This window comes from Anastrepha ludens, chromosome 3 (genome assembly GCF_028408465.1).
Source record: "Anastrepha ludens isolate Willacy chromosome 3, idAnaLude1.1, whole genome shotgun sequence".
Lineage (NCBI taxonomy): Eukaryota > Metazoa > Arthropoda > Insecta > Diptera > Tephritidae > Anastrepha > Anastrepha ludens.
In genome coordinates this window covers 122,604,462-122,621,457 of record NC_071499.1, presented here as the reverse complement: position 1 = coordinate 122,621,457, position 16,996 = coordinate 122,604,462, and the positions used below count along the sequence as shown (strand labels likewise).

Here is a 16,996-nt window from a genome sequence, read left to right as displayed (position 1 = left end):
TTTTGCGTATATTTTCAGCAAATTAAAATTATAAACTTAAATTTTAAAAATCTTAAGCTATTGAATTATTTTTAATTGTGAGGCCAATAAAAGTCTTACTTCTTTTAAATTCAATAATTTTTTCTAAATATTTTTTCGTTTTTTATTAACACACATAAATATTTTGCTATGCTTGCCTAAAATATGTAATGCAAGAGACATTTAGGACAACAGAAATATAAGTTCGTAATAAATTTTTGCAAAATTAAAATTTTAACAAAAATAAAAAACTGTAATTTAAATTAATATAAAATTTTAACCAGCATAAAAAGTTTAATTTTAATTAATTAAAATTTAAAATTTAGTAAAATTAAAAACTTAAAATTAAAACTGAAAATTGTAATTTACCGCTTTTAAGTTTTAAAATAAATGTCTGAGTTTTGACTTTTTTTGAATAAAAAAATTAAGTTGTAATAAATTTCGAATGAACTAGAATTTTCACAAATATTGTTTTTGAAAGTTTAAACCAATTTCTAAAAAAGAAACTTTTGCAAAAAAATTAAATGAGAAAAGTTTAAATTTTCATAAATTTTTAGAAAACTGAAATCTTAACACCTATTTGTTTAAATATCTGATATTTGAAAGTGAGTTTTCAAATCTTTAACTTTTGCGAGATAAGAGGAAAATTTAATAAAAAAAATTTACAAATTAATTAAAAATTTTAATAAATTAAATTAAAAACTTTACAAAATCTAGAAAATAAAAATTAAAGTTATAATTTTGAACGTTTATATCTAATTTCTAAAAAATTTCACTTTTTTCAAAACAATTTTCCAACATTTAGAAATTATAACAAAAACGTTTTTAAGCTTTTATTTTAGAAAGTTTAAAACCAATTTTTAAAATTTTTAATTTTTTTCAAAACTATTTCTAACACTTTTTTAATTTAAATTTTAAAACTTTGACACACATGGATTTCAGTTTTTATTTTTCAAAGTTTAAAACCAATTTTAAAATTTTTTAACTTTTCTAGAAACTATTTTCAAAATTTATAATTTTTAAGAAAAGAGTAGGAAAACAATAGTTGTAATTTTTGAAAGTTTAAAACGAATTTAAAATTTTTTTTTAAAGACACCTGTTTGTTATAAATTCTTTTATTTGAAGGCCCGTTTTTATACTTTTAATTTTGTGCAAATGAGAGAAAATTTTAATTAATGTTTAATACATTTCTAGAAAATTTAAGAAAAAAAAATTTCTTAGTTATCATTTTTGAAGTTTTAAAATTATTATTTAAAAAATTTTTAATTTCTTAACACTTTTTTGTTATAATTTGTGATATTTGTAAGTCAGTTTTTCAAATTTGTATACCTTTCCAACGAGAAAAAATTCAATAAATTTCTAGAAAATTTAAATTTTAGCAAACAAAAATATCTTAGAAAAAATTTTAAAGTTTAACACCAACTTTTAACTTTTTTCAAAACTATTTCCAAAAGTTTGGGGGCCGCCTTAGCCGAATGGGTTGGTGCGTGATTACCATTCGGAATTCAGACAGAAAACGTTGGCTCGAATCTCGGTGAAAGCAAAATTAATAAAAACATTTTTCTAATAGCGGTCGCCCCTCGGCAGGCAATGGCAAACCTCCGAGTGTATTTCTGCCATGAAGAAGCTCCTCATAAAAATATCTGCCGTTCGGAGTCGGCTTGAAACTGTAGGTCCCTCCAACATCAAGACGCGCATCACAAATAGGAGGAGGAGCTCGGCCAAAACCCAAAAAGGGTGTACGCGCCAATTATATATATATATATTTCCAAAAGTTTAAGTTTATTTTACCAAAAAATTATTTTTAAAATTTTTTGAAGATTAAGACCAATTTCTAAAACCTCGATTTTTTTCAAATGAGAAAAATTTAAGTGTTGATCAATTTTTACACATTTTGTTATAATTTTTGATAAAAATTTTTAGAAAATTATGATTTCAGCAAAAAAAAAAACAAACAAATGTCTTAGTTATCATTTTTGAACGTTTAAAACCAATTTTTAATAAATTTAATTTTTTTTTCAGATGAGAATGAAATTAAGTTGTTAAAAACTATATAAATATTTGAAGTTTTAACGAAAAAGTTGAATTTTTGAATTCTTACCAAATAAGAATGAAATTGAATTGTTTAAATGCTTCGAAAAATTTTATATTTTAAAAGGATCGATTTTTTTAGTTTTAAGTGTGGAAGTTTAAAACCCATTTTTTTATTTTTAACTCTTTTCATATCAGAAAAATTTAAGTTTTCATAAATTTCTACACGATTTGTTATAATTTTATACACAAATTTCTAGAAAATTAAGATTTCAACAAGAAAACATATCTTAGTTATAATTTTTCAAAGTTTAAAACCAATTGTTAAAATTTCAAATTTTTTTAAATTAATTTTTAATTAATCAAAAAATGTTTATTTGTTTGCAAAAGAGAAAAAAAAATAATAAATAATAAATAAAAATAAATAAATAAAAAGCTATAAATAAAAAAAGATCAGTAGAAAACTAAAACTTAGCCCAAGAAAAATTTTATCAGCTGAAAATGGTTTTAATTTTAAACTGATTTTTTAAACTTTTTGAGTTTTAAAATAAAATATATTTTTTAATTTTTCAAACAAACATTTTTTTTAGTTCTGCAATTTGTAAGCCTTTTGAATTTTAAAATGCAATGTTTTTTTTAATTTTTCAACAATTTTTGTTTTTCATTTTTGAACCAAGCTTTTTTTTTAATTATTCAATTTCTAAGGTTTTTGAATTTTAAAACGAAACATTTTTTTTAACCTAAATTAAAATTTTAAAACTTATTTACCACTAATTCTTATAATTTTTAAATATTACTAGATTTTTATTTTCCTTAAGCTGCTCTTTTTATAGTTTCATTCATAAATTATTTTTATTGGGATGATTCTCAGTTTTAGCTTAAAACTTTGACTACTGAATAATTATTAAAATTAAACATTAGTTTTTAAAGTTCAAAGAACCACACACACTTGAAATTACATACTTATATGTATACAAACTATCGAATATTTAATTACTCATTTTGTATTATTTTTTTTTTTTGGAATATCTATGGCTTACCAGCACTAATTATTTACATAGAGAAGAAAAAAGTTGAAATGAACCAAAAATGGCCCACAAATCTTTAGTTCATATTTGCATTTAAAATTTAAGCATTTTTTTGACGAAATTATTTTGAAGGTTTCTGCCATTGTCAAAAGAATTATATTTAGTCTAAGTCTTAATTTCAATACTTAAAATAAATTTGACTATTTTTCCAGCACGAAATGCAAATGGCGAGAGCACGTGTTCTAAACATATTTTTATAAATTAAAAAACTTTATATAGAAAACAATTTTTTTTAATTAAATCTTTATAAACGCAAATTCCAACTGTAATTTTTAGGAAATCCGTCTGGTTAAATAAAATCCACAAACATTTCTTAAAAAAATATATATTTCATGGCTTGACCTCAGCACAACCTAGTATGACTTAGTTTCTTTTTGTTGCCAGCGCCTGAATGCAGGCAGCATACAACTTAAAAATTCTCTCGTATCAGTTCAGCAGCAAGAAATATTGGTTATTTCATAGCTGTACAGCCGGCAACATGTGTTGCTTAAACATGTTGCTGGGCTAATTTAAACAGCCAATTCCGTTTTTGTGCGTTCAGTGCAATTGAATGGTCTGTGCATTTGCGAATTAGAAAAACAACCTAGAATTCCAAAAAAAAAAAACAAAAAAAAAACAAAAAAAAAAAAAACGAAAAAACAAAATAAACAAAAAAACAACAAAAAATTAAAAAATAAAAGTAAACATGAAAAGAGAAATAAAAAAATTGGGTGCTACTGCTTGCAAGTTAATCCAGTGCTTTGTGATTTCTTCCCAAATATTAACAACTATTTACTGCATTTTGAGGTTTGAAAGAGCGGCAGATTTTTGAAATGTTTCTTTTTGTATATCTCAACATATTTTTCTCGACTGCAGCAACTATTCGCATCCTCAGTTCAGAGTCACGTCCGTTAATTTTTTCGACAATCGGTAATTTTTTCAAATTTTACCAAGCCGCAACAATATTTTATTCTAAATATTTTGTTCTTAGTGAGCGAATGAAATATTATTCCTACAGCACAGCACCAAAACACCAAAATACACAAGAGACGAGCAACATTTAGATTGGTGAAAACTACACAAGTTATAAAACCTTAGTTTTGGGTAAAAAACCGAGAAAAAAATTTGTTAGAATTTGTATAAAACTTTAGTTTTGAGTTAAAAAAAGACCATTAAGAAAAGAAAAGTTTTGTTTCGGTCTTTGAAAATAAATACAAAATCCGCTTGCCGCTTATCTAAAGCAGAAAGACATCTTTCAAAAAATGTTGCTTGCAACATGCTGCTGACTGGTAATTTGAAAAGGATTATGCGTACAAATAGGATTTATGAAATTTAGTAGAGTGCAATTACATTTATAACCTAGTACAGAAATATGTTGCCCGCAACACTAGCACTTCAACTCCAGTAAATATTGAATAAACTACTTGCAACTCTTGGTAGATTTTTTCAATTAAAACAGTAAATATTCTAAAGCGGACTATAGCCATGCATTACGGAACTTTCCTTTTTCTAAACCATTGTGCTTCACGGCAACATTTTATGCACAATAACAGCATGCCGCACCTCTAGCACCGTTTCCTTACACGCTCCCCTCACTTTACCCTACCCTACTGTACGCTTCAGACATTCTCCGGCTCGGGCAACTTTCGTTCGCAGCAATGACACACCAATGCGCTGAGTCTTTGCCCCAGCGCCGACCAAATGGTCAGCGACATCGACGACATGTTACAGCTGGAGCTGTGCCGCAGCGATGACGCCTCCTTTTGGAGTTGCTGCTGTTGCTGTAGCAGCGCTGCGAATGCACCATTATTCGAGAGCGAATTCGTTGTCGTCTCCGAGCTCCCCCGTTGTCAAATTTTTGGCGGCTCATATGAGGATCCACTAGCCATACCCAAATCAATACTCAAACTTGGCTCGGCTTCACCCAGTTGAGCGGGTGTAATAACGCGTGGCAGGCCGGTTGTAATGAGTATCGTATCGCTGGCATCGACACTGCCGATACGTATGGGTGGAGGCAAGCAAGTAGGCATTTCGCTGCCACCCCCACCACTGCTATGTAGCGTATTGTTGCTATTGTTGTCGTCACCGGTGCCGGTCGTGCCACCATCATGTCGCGATGACTTGCGACTACTATCGCCGCCGCCTCCACTACTGCTGCTATAACGCGGATTACTCGTATGGCTGCAGGGCACGTCCAGGCTGTAGGCGCGTAGACGGCCGGCATTCACCAACTCTGAATGTGTCGGCAGACCGGCACCAGCCGCTAACGATTTGTGACGCAGCCCGGGGGACTGCAGGTTATTCGAGATGGTGCAGCAAATACTCTGCGGCTTGCCACCGCTGCCACTAACGCCTAGCAACGGATCAAATCCACTTGCTCCGCTGCCGCTTACGGCTTGATTCGCTCCCGCTAAACCGGTGGTATTGTTGTTGCGCGCCGAACACGGTGAACTACGTGTGCTGCCGAAACGCTTGCCGCCCTTATCGAAGGAGAAGCCAAAATAGTCGGAGAACTGTTTGAGACGTGCCTTCCAGGTGGATTTAGAAACGGTGGAGCCTCCAACGCCATTGCCGCCCAGACCGTTGGACGTGTTGGCTGCCGCGGCGGCAGCAGCTGCAGCCGCTGCTGCAGCACAACAATGTTGCTGCATTTTCGGTTGCAGCAATTGGGTGGGAGAGAGATTGCCATTCGATGATGATTGTAGGTGTGGCTGCGGCTGTTGATGCTGCTGCTGAAGGTGGGCGTGGGTGTGGTAGGTATGATGTGCATGATGATGCTGGCAAGACTGATTGGCGCAAGGGCCGCTAACATGTGCTGCCATACCGGCGCTGCACTCCATATTTGGCACATTGTTCGGGTTGAGCGGCTGCGCGGAGGACTGTGTTACACCAGCAATGCTAGTTGTAACGCCGCCACCGCCACCAGCGCTGCCACTACACACTCCAGTCGCATTCATATTCAAATCTTCACCGAGACGACTAGCGGTCGCTTCAAGACTGCCACGATTATGACGGTTGTAAAAAACATTGCTATCAGAGATGACCTGCTGAAGCCCATCGGAGAGACGTCGATTGTTGGTGCTGTACTGATCTAGACTAACGGCGCGGTTGGAACTGAAGTGACAGCGATTGGAGTGATAGCCATGTATGTTGCCGTATGAGTTGCGTATGCGCTGACCGCCCCCGCTGCTACACATCTCGCCGATCATGGAGGGGCGCTTTTCGCGCGACGATTTTCGCGAAGTTGAATGAGAGGATTTCGAGCGATTGCTGCTGCCTTCGGTGTCCACTTTGAACTTGGAAGTCTTCTCGGCGACCTGTAAAAGCAGAAGCGTTGAATGTTTGTCAAGAAAAGGTGAGAGCAGCATTCTTAAAAATAAAACTGTAGGGAGCACAAACTAGAGAAGTCTATTTACTAGTGTGGATTGGCAAATGAAAGTGAGCTGACACAATTCAACCGGTTGAAGACAAAAGTGGGAAGGTGGAAGGCGGTTTATGTATATACAAGGGATACGCAGGTTTACTGTGGACAATTTGCCAGAACGCAGACTCCTGCAATTCTAAGAACATCTGCCAAAGAATTGTTTGGAATCATTTCAGGCGCTCAACTTTATGTTATGTTTTTTAATATAAATTTATGTGGTGCGTATATTTCCTTAAATGAAGTGCCCTTTCTGGGCACGGGTACATGATTTGCAGGTATATTTTAATTGAGCATCGGAGCTTTATAAAAACATTGCATACTTTCAGGGGGTTAATACGTATTATTAATGATTGAGAGAGCTTCTTATGTGTACTAGGCTTGCAGTTTACTCCCGGTAGCCTGTTAGTACAAGTTTGGAACAGGGAATATCATTAGACGTGTGTTCGCTGAGAGTGTGCATATTTTTAGGCGCTAATTATTTGTGACCAAACGAGCGGCTTATTCATATTTTGGGCACATGAAACACACATTGAATAGCTTAGGTTTACGTGGTGCTACTATTATCTGCAGTGTATGTCGCATAAAACAGTACACCTTTAGGCATTCACCATTTATGTTGATGCAACTTGAGCACTACTGCCATACATACAGTAAAATGCAAGTAAAGTTTAATGCCTTTCTCCACAGCAAAGCGCCCACCGAAATAATGAGCCATTACGCAAGTGCTTATAAATTAGTAGCCTACTTTAGGGCTTCTCCGATTTTTATTTACTTTTCACGGTGTATTAAAACTAAAAATTCGCATCAGTTACATACAAATTGCATTTTGTGCAAGAATACTAGGCATACAAATTATATTTACTTCAGTGCCGCGGGAAACCCTTTGAGGCATACTTTCCGGCGAACAACCACAGTAGTTTAGAATTACGAAATTTGAGTAGCGGATGCTAAGCGCAAATTTTTTAGCTGTCATAATGCCAGAATTAAGCGTTCTAATGTGACTTAAGTGACCCCGAAATTATGCAATCACTTTTAATTATACACTGCGCTGATGCAGAGCGCAAAACATAAAACGCCAAAAGCGGACGACACCCAACAAAACCAAAGCACAGGAAGCACTCAGCACTCGCATGGACTTATCGTACGGTCAGCTCTCTAGTGGTAGAGCGCCTACAAAAAATGTATGAAAAGTGTGGCATACTTTTGTGCGACACGACCGCAATAATTATAAATGTTACAAGATTGTTGCTAGCATTTTCTGCGCTTTTATTGTTGATTTGCCTTGTATGGCTTTTTATTAAAAAGGGGATTGTCATAAAAATTAAAATTAAAAAACTAAAAACAAAAACAAAACGACATTAAAATTTGCATAGCGTTAAAAGGCGAAGCATAAAACATGGCTGAATACGCAATACATATACAACAAGCAGAACACGAATTAATTACGCTGCCCCATAAAAATATGCAACAGTATTTATCTCACGCCTCAACGCACTCAAACAGACTTTGTTCTCTGCGCTATTTCTCGGTCGCGCACTGCCAGCCAGTCAGTCACTCAGCCGCGCACCCAGCAGCGTTCAGCTGCTCAGTTTATTACCGCGTGTTCGCGCTTAATCATTGTAAATTAAAATAAAAAGCTGTAAGTTGTAAGTATTTACAAGCGCCTCGTCGTCGGCTCAAAAAGGATTAGCGCGCGGTTGTGCCATATTTCTGTGCGCTTCATAAGCTGGCTGTTATTATTACATTTTTGTTGTTGTTTGTGTTTGTATTTGTTTTTGTTTGTGTTATTGTGTGTATGCACGCTTGTAATGCCAAATGAATTGTCATAAAGATAAAGTGTCAGACAACGGTAAAAGGCGCCCGTAAGTAGGCAAGGCATATCCAAAGAAGTAATAAATAAGGTCTTATATTCCAATTGTTTTCCATTTCCCACTTTAAAATGAGATTCCCAAGAATTATGTAGGTGGGATAATACAGCGAAACATAAACTTAAGTAATTGCAAAATAAAGCAAGGTCGAGCAGAAGAAATTGTGCAACAACAAACTTAATAAATATGGCTGGAGCATATAAATATTGAGAAAAGTTGAGCGGGTAGAAATGATTTGACTTGCAGTCTGCTATCCAGAAAGCGCTGGCATTTTCCGACACCGAAATATACTACAATATATTCGCGTATATCTACTAAGTATTAAATTTGCATTCACGCCAGAGAGCAGACCGAGGCTCAGCTACAAGTTGCGCTTAGCAAACAGTATAAACAGCTTAGTTAGGGGAGAGAAATCAAAAGAAAATACCACAATGGGTCTTAGGTGCACCGAGTGTCTTGTCTTAGACAGGTAATCTGACTTAGCTATCCTAACCTAAAGAGTATAAGTAATATTTTAGATCATACAAGTTTTAAATTGAGGCAAAATAAATCCATTATTTTTGCGTTAAACTCAAAACTTTATTTAATAAGTTTCGGATTGTCCGATTTGCTTCAAATATGCACCTTTGTATTGTATAATTTGTTGCTATTTTAAAGGTAGCTTCATAACGTCTCGCTCACAGAAGTCTTGTTTCTTAATGGCAAAAAACTCTTCTAATCGATTTTCATAATTTTCTGCATTTTGCATTAAAACTTCCGATCCAAGTTCGCGAAGTTTGTGGCGAGTTACTACAGAGGAACTGGCTGGCTGTGGATATCTGCTTGTTGGAGGTCTCGTAATGGTATTAAAACGGCGCCTTAGTGCTACTAGATGAGTGCCAGACTGACATTTGAACCATTTAACCTACCTACAGAGGTCTGTGGCCTTGCCTTCAAATGATGGAAAACAAAAAAAAGCCTCTTCTGTTGGCCACATCTGGCCGTATCTGCCCAACCGAAAGCATCAAATGGTGCATTTGTTGACAGTAGAGATCTGAATTTAGTGTTTGGCCATACGGAAGCCACTCATAATAAATTATTCCTTTGAAGACCCACCAAATACTCAGAAAACCTTCTTGGGCGGTAGTCCTTGAGTTGCTTCATAATGCCTTGACCACGATCATTTTCACATAATATTTTCGTGGGTGATGGGAATCTCATCCCCAGTCACCATCCGTCTAACAAATGGGTCCATTTCTTTACGTTTGGCCCAAGCTCTGCAGATGGAAATTCTATCCATCATGTTCTTTTGGTGTTAACTGGTACGCGATTCAAACATCGAGTTTCTATTTGAAGTCAACCAAATGGTTTAAAACTGTTTTATGGTCTTTAGCTCTTGACCTCCTGCTACGACTACTAAAATGTTGGTTAACTTTGAATATTTCTCTGATTCTATCGACATTCTCGACATTATCGATATTTCCTTTAACATCAAAAATGACTTTAACATTATTCACGCGTTTTGGCCGTTTGAAAGAAGTTTTGCGTGCTCAACTTCTACCAGAAGAGTTTATCATAAGCTGGTCTGTCTTCTCGTTGACTGGTATGTTAGAGTGCATTTTGCAATTGAAATTTGAAAAAGGCGAGCCAAGAAGCGCCGAGAGACCGGCAACTCCTAAAAAACTGGCTAAAAAGTCCATAGTATTCGATGCTCTATAAAGTAAAAGGGTTGATGGTCAAGGAGGAAAGGAGGGAAGTGGCAAAAAGAAGGGATAAGATAGAACAGAGACAGATACAGGGGCAGAGATAGCTGGTCTTGTGAGAATTGTCCAGATTCTATGGTAAATCTGAAAATATGTATACTCCAGTTTGAGAGAGCAATTATTACTTATACTCATGACTGTGGAATCAAAAATTCGTAGCAGGACACTCACAGAGAAAATGCTCAGGCCTAACCATCTCCTTTAAGCAAGAAAGGTATTGAAGGCAATTTTCAATGATATTCAATTGTGGTCACATACTGACCCCATGGGTTGTGTCCTGTGATAGTATCGATCATCAACCGAACGTTTTTTCTACCGAGTTTCAGAACGAAGTTCGACAGTTTTCTGTTGGGGCTTGTCACAAAACACTCTGCAGTTCTGCAGCGTTCTAGACTGGACCGTCGCTCTTTATGTAAATTGCTGATCCAATTCATGATTTCTGTAGCATTGATTCGAATTATTGGTTTTGATCACAGTGGGGTAACCGCTGATCCTTTGGCCGCATAGTTCGGGATTAATTTAAGCGTCTTGAAAGCAGCTAGGCTGGCTGTATAGACATTAATCATATTTGTTGTGATCGCAAATATGGTAGTTGTAGGCAGTCAACAACTTGGCACACTAAATATTTATACATAGAACTGTAGACATTATTTCCTGATCTAAAATTACAACAGCACAGTTTTTTATGAAACGAGAGTGGAAAGAATATGAACCACAGTAATTAGAAGAAAGCTCTTTCTTTTTTTTAACAATAGTACAGAGGACTACGATGATTGGCGAGTTTGAATAGTTTTTTCGCAATATTGAATAGGATTGTGATGGATGACGAGTTGGAATGTGTGGGTTCTTGGGCTGCTGTAATGTCGAGTTCTACTTCCGCTCTGTGAACGTGAGCTCAAGACAGCTAAGGCGGAAATTAAATTTTTATATAGAAGCGAAAAAGACAAAGATATCACCCTTTTAGCCACATTATCCTAGCCAAATTTTGGGGTGGCAAATTCCTAAGGCTCTCACATGAGCCCTTAAGCCCTTAGCACCCTTTTTTAAGCCTTTAGCTGCCAGGCAGAGTTGAGCTATTTCAAGTACACTACTCAATTTGAAGCCAACTTTTCATGTATGTCGGCTCAAAGACCGAACTTCAGACGCTAAATCCACAAGAGATTCCTAACTAAGTTTTTGTATGATATTCAGATTTTGAGAGGGTTTTAAGCACTTAGCAGATTATCTTAGACGAGATGAAATCCGAAAGAATAAGAATAGAATGGGCCACGATGGATGACGAGTTCGAATGGGGCATGAGTTCAATTGATAGAGTGAGTGTAGCGTCGAGCTCTTATGACAGCTTTGCGGGTCGTGAGCTCAAGACTAAAGTGGCGCAAAATGGAATTTGTCTAGAAGCTTTATATAGAACACTACTATCTTATAATTACCACCATTCTAAGAACCTTTCACCTTTTTGCTTTTACCGGCTGCGACATGCAGTTTTTTTCAACCAATTAACGACCACCTTAAAAGTTTCTGTAGCACATTCCTTTAGGCATGCTACTCAATCACGTATGTATGTATACTTTCATTAAAAAGTTAATTATTATTATTTATTATTATTAGAAACTCCATCATACCGAATATCTACTTACATCCACTTCCGTAGCCGTCTCCGAGTCGCCACTCTCACTACCCTCTGGCAAATCATGCAGCTCCGCTGCCAAGCATTGCGGCTCATCGACGGATGTGCGAGAGGCAGATTTCTGTGATGGTATACTCCGGCGGGACTTCACACTAATGCCCGATTGTGAGCGTGGCATTTGTGGTGAAATACTGCCGCCAGAGTTGGTGCCACCACTGCCAGAGCCACCGCCACCGGTACCGGTGGTGGCGCTGCCTGTGGAGGCGGTGCTGGCACCCGCAGCCTGACCATTGGTGCCAGCCGCTGGGCTGTGTGCATGGCCGCCACTTGTATATACAGCAGTCGTACTGCCGCCACCATCCGAGGCGGCGCTAATGTTGTCCGATGCGGCCATTGAGGCGGTGTCTGCAACAGATTTGCGCGATTTAGTTTGAGCATCGTTTAAGCGTCTGCGAAGAGAGAGAGAGAGAGAGAAAGAAAGAGAAAGAACAAGAAAAAGAAAAGAAGAAAATGCTGCTATTTTAGTAACTACAGTTAGTGGATAAATGCTGCTATTACTTACCTGTAGTAATCGAGCGCTATGCGCACTGGTATGATAATCAATTCAATCACTTCAGGCACCAAATCACCCAGCGCTTCGAAGAGCGGCAATAGCACCAAACCAATGAAACGCACCTGTGAACCCGGCTTGCTTACTTTGTCCGGATCCATGAAGGGTGTGACTGGCAGGCCTTCAGACTTTTCGGCAGCGCTTTGTGCGAAAAATTCCTGTAACAGTCGATCAAGCCAAGGTTCGGCAACATCCATGGGACGCGCCTCATTTGAGATGTCCGCCACTTTAATCAGCACCATACAGAGCTGGCAGAGGTAGAAAGAGAGAAGAAGCGAGAGGTATTATGTATGAGTGCATAAATGTTGAAAGATGGTAGGAAAAAAGAGGAAAGTAAAACAGTATTTCAAATCTGTATTGCTTTCAGTACTGAAATTCAAAAAAATTTCACATATTTCCTTGATTTCACGATTTTTTTAAATAACAAATCACGAATTTGCTTATAACTTTTCCATTTTCCATACTCACCAAATTTATGTGTGCGCGATTTGAATAATCGAATACGGGTGTAATCTCCTTAAACTGTGTTAGTATTTCATTGTGACGCGCCATGTCCGTAGCCAATATGCAGCGTATGATGCCCTCACGTATTTCTCTGTAATTGAGAATCGGAGATGAATACAAACAACGCAGTAGAAATGTTAAATTAGACAGCATGAGGAGGAGAGGAGGAGAACAATGGAGCAAATCTGGAGTTTAGAGAACGTAGCGCAGACTTGGATCTGAACTCCATTTACTAAGCAGATTATGTAGTAAGAATTTTTAAGTGGACATATGTGAATAAAAAAATGAATGATAGAGAATTTTTTCGTGAAAAAAATTTGGGTATAAGTACTGGAGTACTTATTTGGCAAAAATTCTGTTAAAAATAAGTATACCCTTTTTAAGTAATCATTAAAATTTGAATAAAGAATATTTTTTTAGTATTAAATTCACAAATTGTATAACACTTCAATTATGAAATATGATTTGTTATTTGTATTTTTTTTAAGTATTTTTTTTTTGTAAAGTAATTTGATTTTGAAAAATTCCGCTATTATATGTTGCTAAGGAGCCGCCTTGGCTCAGAGTGACTCAGTGCGAGTGCTTGACCGCCATGCGTTTAATATCGCCTTCGATGCCGCTGGGGATGTCTAACATCAAATTATAAACGAAAAAAACTGTTTTCTTTTCGTATCGTTGCTAGGAAAGCATATTTGCGGGTAGTTTTCTAGCTGTTATCATAAAATTCCAGTACAAAGCCTAAGGGGCAAAAGAAGTCAAGTACGGCTACGAAAAAATTTCGTCGCATCGAGTTTGCTGAAATTGGGTAAAGATGCCCTACTAAACAGTAGCATAAATTGGGCACAAGGTAGCGGAAAAATATGGTATGGTTGAGCAGATATAGAGGTTGAAAAATTAGATTTCCGGTTAAAAAAAAATTTTAAATTGCATGTGTGATGATACAAAACAAAGAAAAAACATATTTTTAACCTTTTTTTTAATTTCGACATTTTCCGGTTTTTTTAATAATGCTGAAATGAAAGCAAGCATTGAATGGTTAGCGAGATGTAGGGGTTCGAAAGTTAGACTTTTTTTGGAAGTTTTCTGTTGTAAATTGTAAGTCAAATAGTTGTCGGCCAAAGAAAAAATAAATTAAGGTTTTCAATAGCATATCTAAGGCACTTTTAATTGCGAACTTTCCAATTTTTTTGAAGTAATGCTGAAATGAAAGAAAGCATTGAATGCTTGGTGAGATGTGGGGTTCACAGTTTTGAGTATTTGGTGGAAGTTTTCTTTCCTAAATAGTTGTTAAGCCAAGGAAACACAAAATAAAGATTTTCTATGAGATTTTGAACGGACTTTCTGAAAAAAAATGAATGATTGGTAAATAAAATATTTTTTAGATTTTTTGTTTGTAAATCAAGTGTAGTATTTGAAAATTTTTTTTATAAAATTTTTCTTTTAGATAAATTTTTTTATTGAATGCTTGGCGAGGTGTGAGGTAAATTTTTTTATTTTTTTGTGGAAGTTTTCTTTCCTAAATAGTTGTCAGTCCAAGAAAAAAAAAAAAAAAAAATATTTTCTACGAGATTTTGATCGGACTTTCTGAGAAAAAATGAAAAAGATTGATAAATTTTTTTGGTTAAATAATTTTTTTTAAATAAAATATTTTTTATAAAATTATCTTTTTGCAAATCATGTGTAGGATTTAATAAATTTTTTTTTATCAAACTTTTTTTTGTAAACTTTCTTTTTATTAAATTTCTCTTTTTATAATGGTTCTTTTGGGGTATTTTTTGCCTTACTCAGCCCAAGAAAAACAAAATATATATTTTTTATCGTATTTTCGGAGGAGAATTAAAAAAAGGTTCAACAATACTTTTTGATAATATAATAATTTCTTAAAGTAAAATATTTTAGAAAATTATGTAAATCAAGTGTGGTCCTTAAATAAAATAGTTTTTAAATATATTTTTTTTTAATAAAGTTTTTTTATTGAATGCTTGGCAAGATGTAAAGTTCAAAATTTTTAGTTTTTTGTGGAAGTTTCCTTTCCTAAATAGTTGTCAGTACAAAAAAACGAAATGAAAAAGGTTAAGCAATTTTTTGGTTACATAAACAATATTTTTTTTAGTAAATCAAGTGTAGTGTTTAAAATTTTTTTTAAATTAGTGTTTTTGTAATATATATAATTTTTTGTTTAATTTTTTGTTTAATTTTTTGTATTAACTTTTTTGATTTTTTTCTAATTGTGCTCAAATGAAAGCTTGGAGCTGTTTTTTTTTGTTTGAGGTACACTTTTTGTGGTGGTAAAATATCTCATGCATGATTTCTAGTCTTGAATGCGCGCTTCTGGTACGGCCGTGCGCAATCGATCAATTTACAGTTATTAAAAAAGTGCCGCCCTGTGTGCTATTACTGTCTCATGTTCAGTCTGCATATCCCGTCTACAACGAAGAGATTGCCTGACGTGTGAAGAAGATATGTAGATCAAAAAAAACCCCGCCCGATTGACTAACAGACAATTAAGTTAGTCCAAGATTTAAAAATTTACTGTTAGGCTTAAAATCACTTTTAAGCTTCCCAGTAAATAAAACCATGTATTTCGAAACAAAATTTTTAAAATCTTTAACTGGACTTCGCATTAGGCGAAAAAATAGCTAGGTATCGTATTATTTAAAAAATTCCTTTAAAACTCAGCATCTATACATGTTTATTCTGCTAATACACCTGCAAGGCCCACTCTTATCCCTATGAGAGTCTACCTCTTAGGAGCACAATATTTTTCGCGTGCTAATTCCTGGTTGTTGCGCAAGTCGTAAAAAGTTGACTAAAGCAATAAAAAATAACAAAACTAAATAACATAAAAGAATGCAATATAAATTCGCATACATCCACTCACTCACGCAAGGCTTACGAAAGCAAAAGTTTTAATTACTTTTTCTCAAACTGACCCACATCACGTTGTCTTCTTTATACATTTAGCTGGTGTTTAACTTTTCTACGTTGTTTTGTTTTTTTCCTTTTTTGGTTTGTTTTTACAAAATAATACCTGTGCTTTACTGTTTTCATGAGAATTTTTCCGCTTTATGTAACGGAACTGATTTATGTGTATTCTTGCTATTCTTTCTCCTTCAATTTACACGGCCTCATTCATTGGCCTCCTTCAAATTATTTTCTAATCAATTGTTATTTGCATAGTACAATCTTATAATTGGCTAATAATTTGTCTTTTTGCTGTTTTCGTATTTCAATTTTAATTGAACTTGAGTGCCATACTACATACATAGTTAAATAGCTTTATTGCTATGCTTTGTTAGTTGGTCAACGGGGCGTATGAGTAATGGCGTATGACAGTAGATGTTAAATGAAAGTGCCAGTGTTGGTTGTTCGCAATTTGATGCCATATATGTATATATGTACATATGCATGCACGTGAGCAGCTCCTTTCTATCTTTTTATTATTTTTTAACCTACTCGAGTTTTGACTATCCAAATTAGAAATACCATTTTTAGTGCCTAAAAAGACGGAAATGCCAGTGAAGCATTGTAAAATGATGCCATTTAAGGAAAAAGCTACAAAAACTTGCACACTCGTAATTACTTATACATAGAAGCAGTAAAATATACCTACACATGACACGCACTACCGACATGAAAACCGAAATATTCACAGCAGCAAAATATCCGCCGTGCATTGTTGTAAAAAAGTGTTTGTTGGTAGAAAAAATAGACAAAAAGAAATGCGTTTGCATACATTTGTCTGCGGTTTTCCTGCTCAAACACATAAGTTCGTGCATACTATTGTCATTCTAAATAGTAGCAGTCGTATCATATGAATGCTTTGGACCAGCAACATGCGGAATGTGTAACATTTAATTAAGTGTTCAACCAGCGGGCAGGTAAATAGTTGCTGCCCACCAGAGTGCAAACCACTGGCCGGAGTTGGCTGGTGGGAGGTTATGGATGGTAGTGCGAGAATGGTGTGTGGAGTGTGCGTTTAGTAATTAAAAAGGTTACTGTAAAATCTAAATTGTAGAGTTCGCACAACAATTTTCGCTGATAGTTTACTTAAGTAAGACCATTTGTGTGTGCATATGCGACTTTGACGTGACTATTTTTCGGT

At 35.2% G+C, this 16,996-nt stretch overlaps 1 protein-coding gene across 1 annotated transcript in view; it reads right to left on the bottom strand.

The window, feature by feature from the left end:
* Positions 1-2,727: 2,727 nt before the first annotated feature.
* Positions 2,728-16,996, bottom strand: part of LOC128858971 (high affinity cGMP-specific 3',5'-cyclic phosphodiesterase 9A) — a 293,177-nt gene continuing 278,908 nt past the window's right edge. Inside the window, exons 9-12 of the mRNA XM_054095601.1 lie at positions 12,856-12,982; positions 12,340-12,635; positions 11,788-12,226; positions 2,728-6,433 (exon numbers count right to left, since the gene is read on the bottom strand). Of these exons, the coding sequence (XP_053951576.1) occupies positions 4,967-6,433; positions 11,788-12,226; positions 12,340-12,635; positions 12,856-12,982 (2,329 nt within the window). The 3' untranslated portion in view covers positions 2,728-4,966. The remainder of the gene's footprint in view (positions 6,434-11,787; positions 12,227-12,339; positions 12,636-12,855; positions 12,983-16,996) is intronic.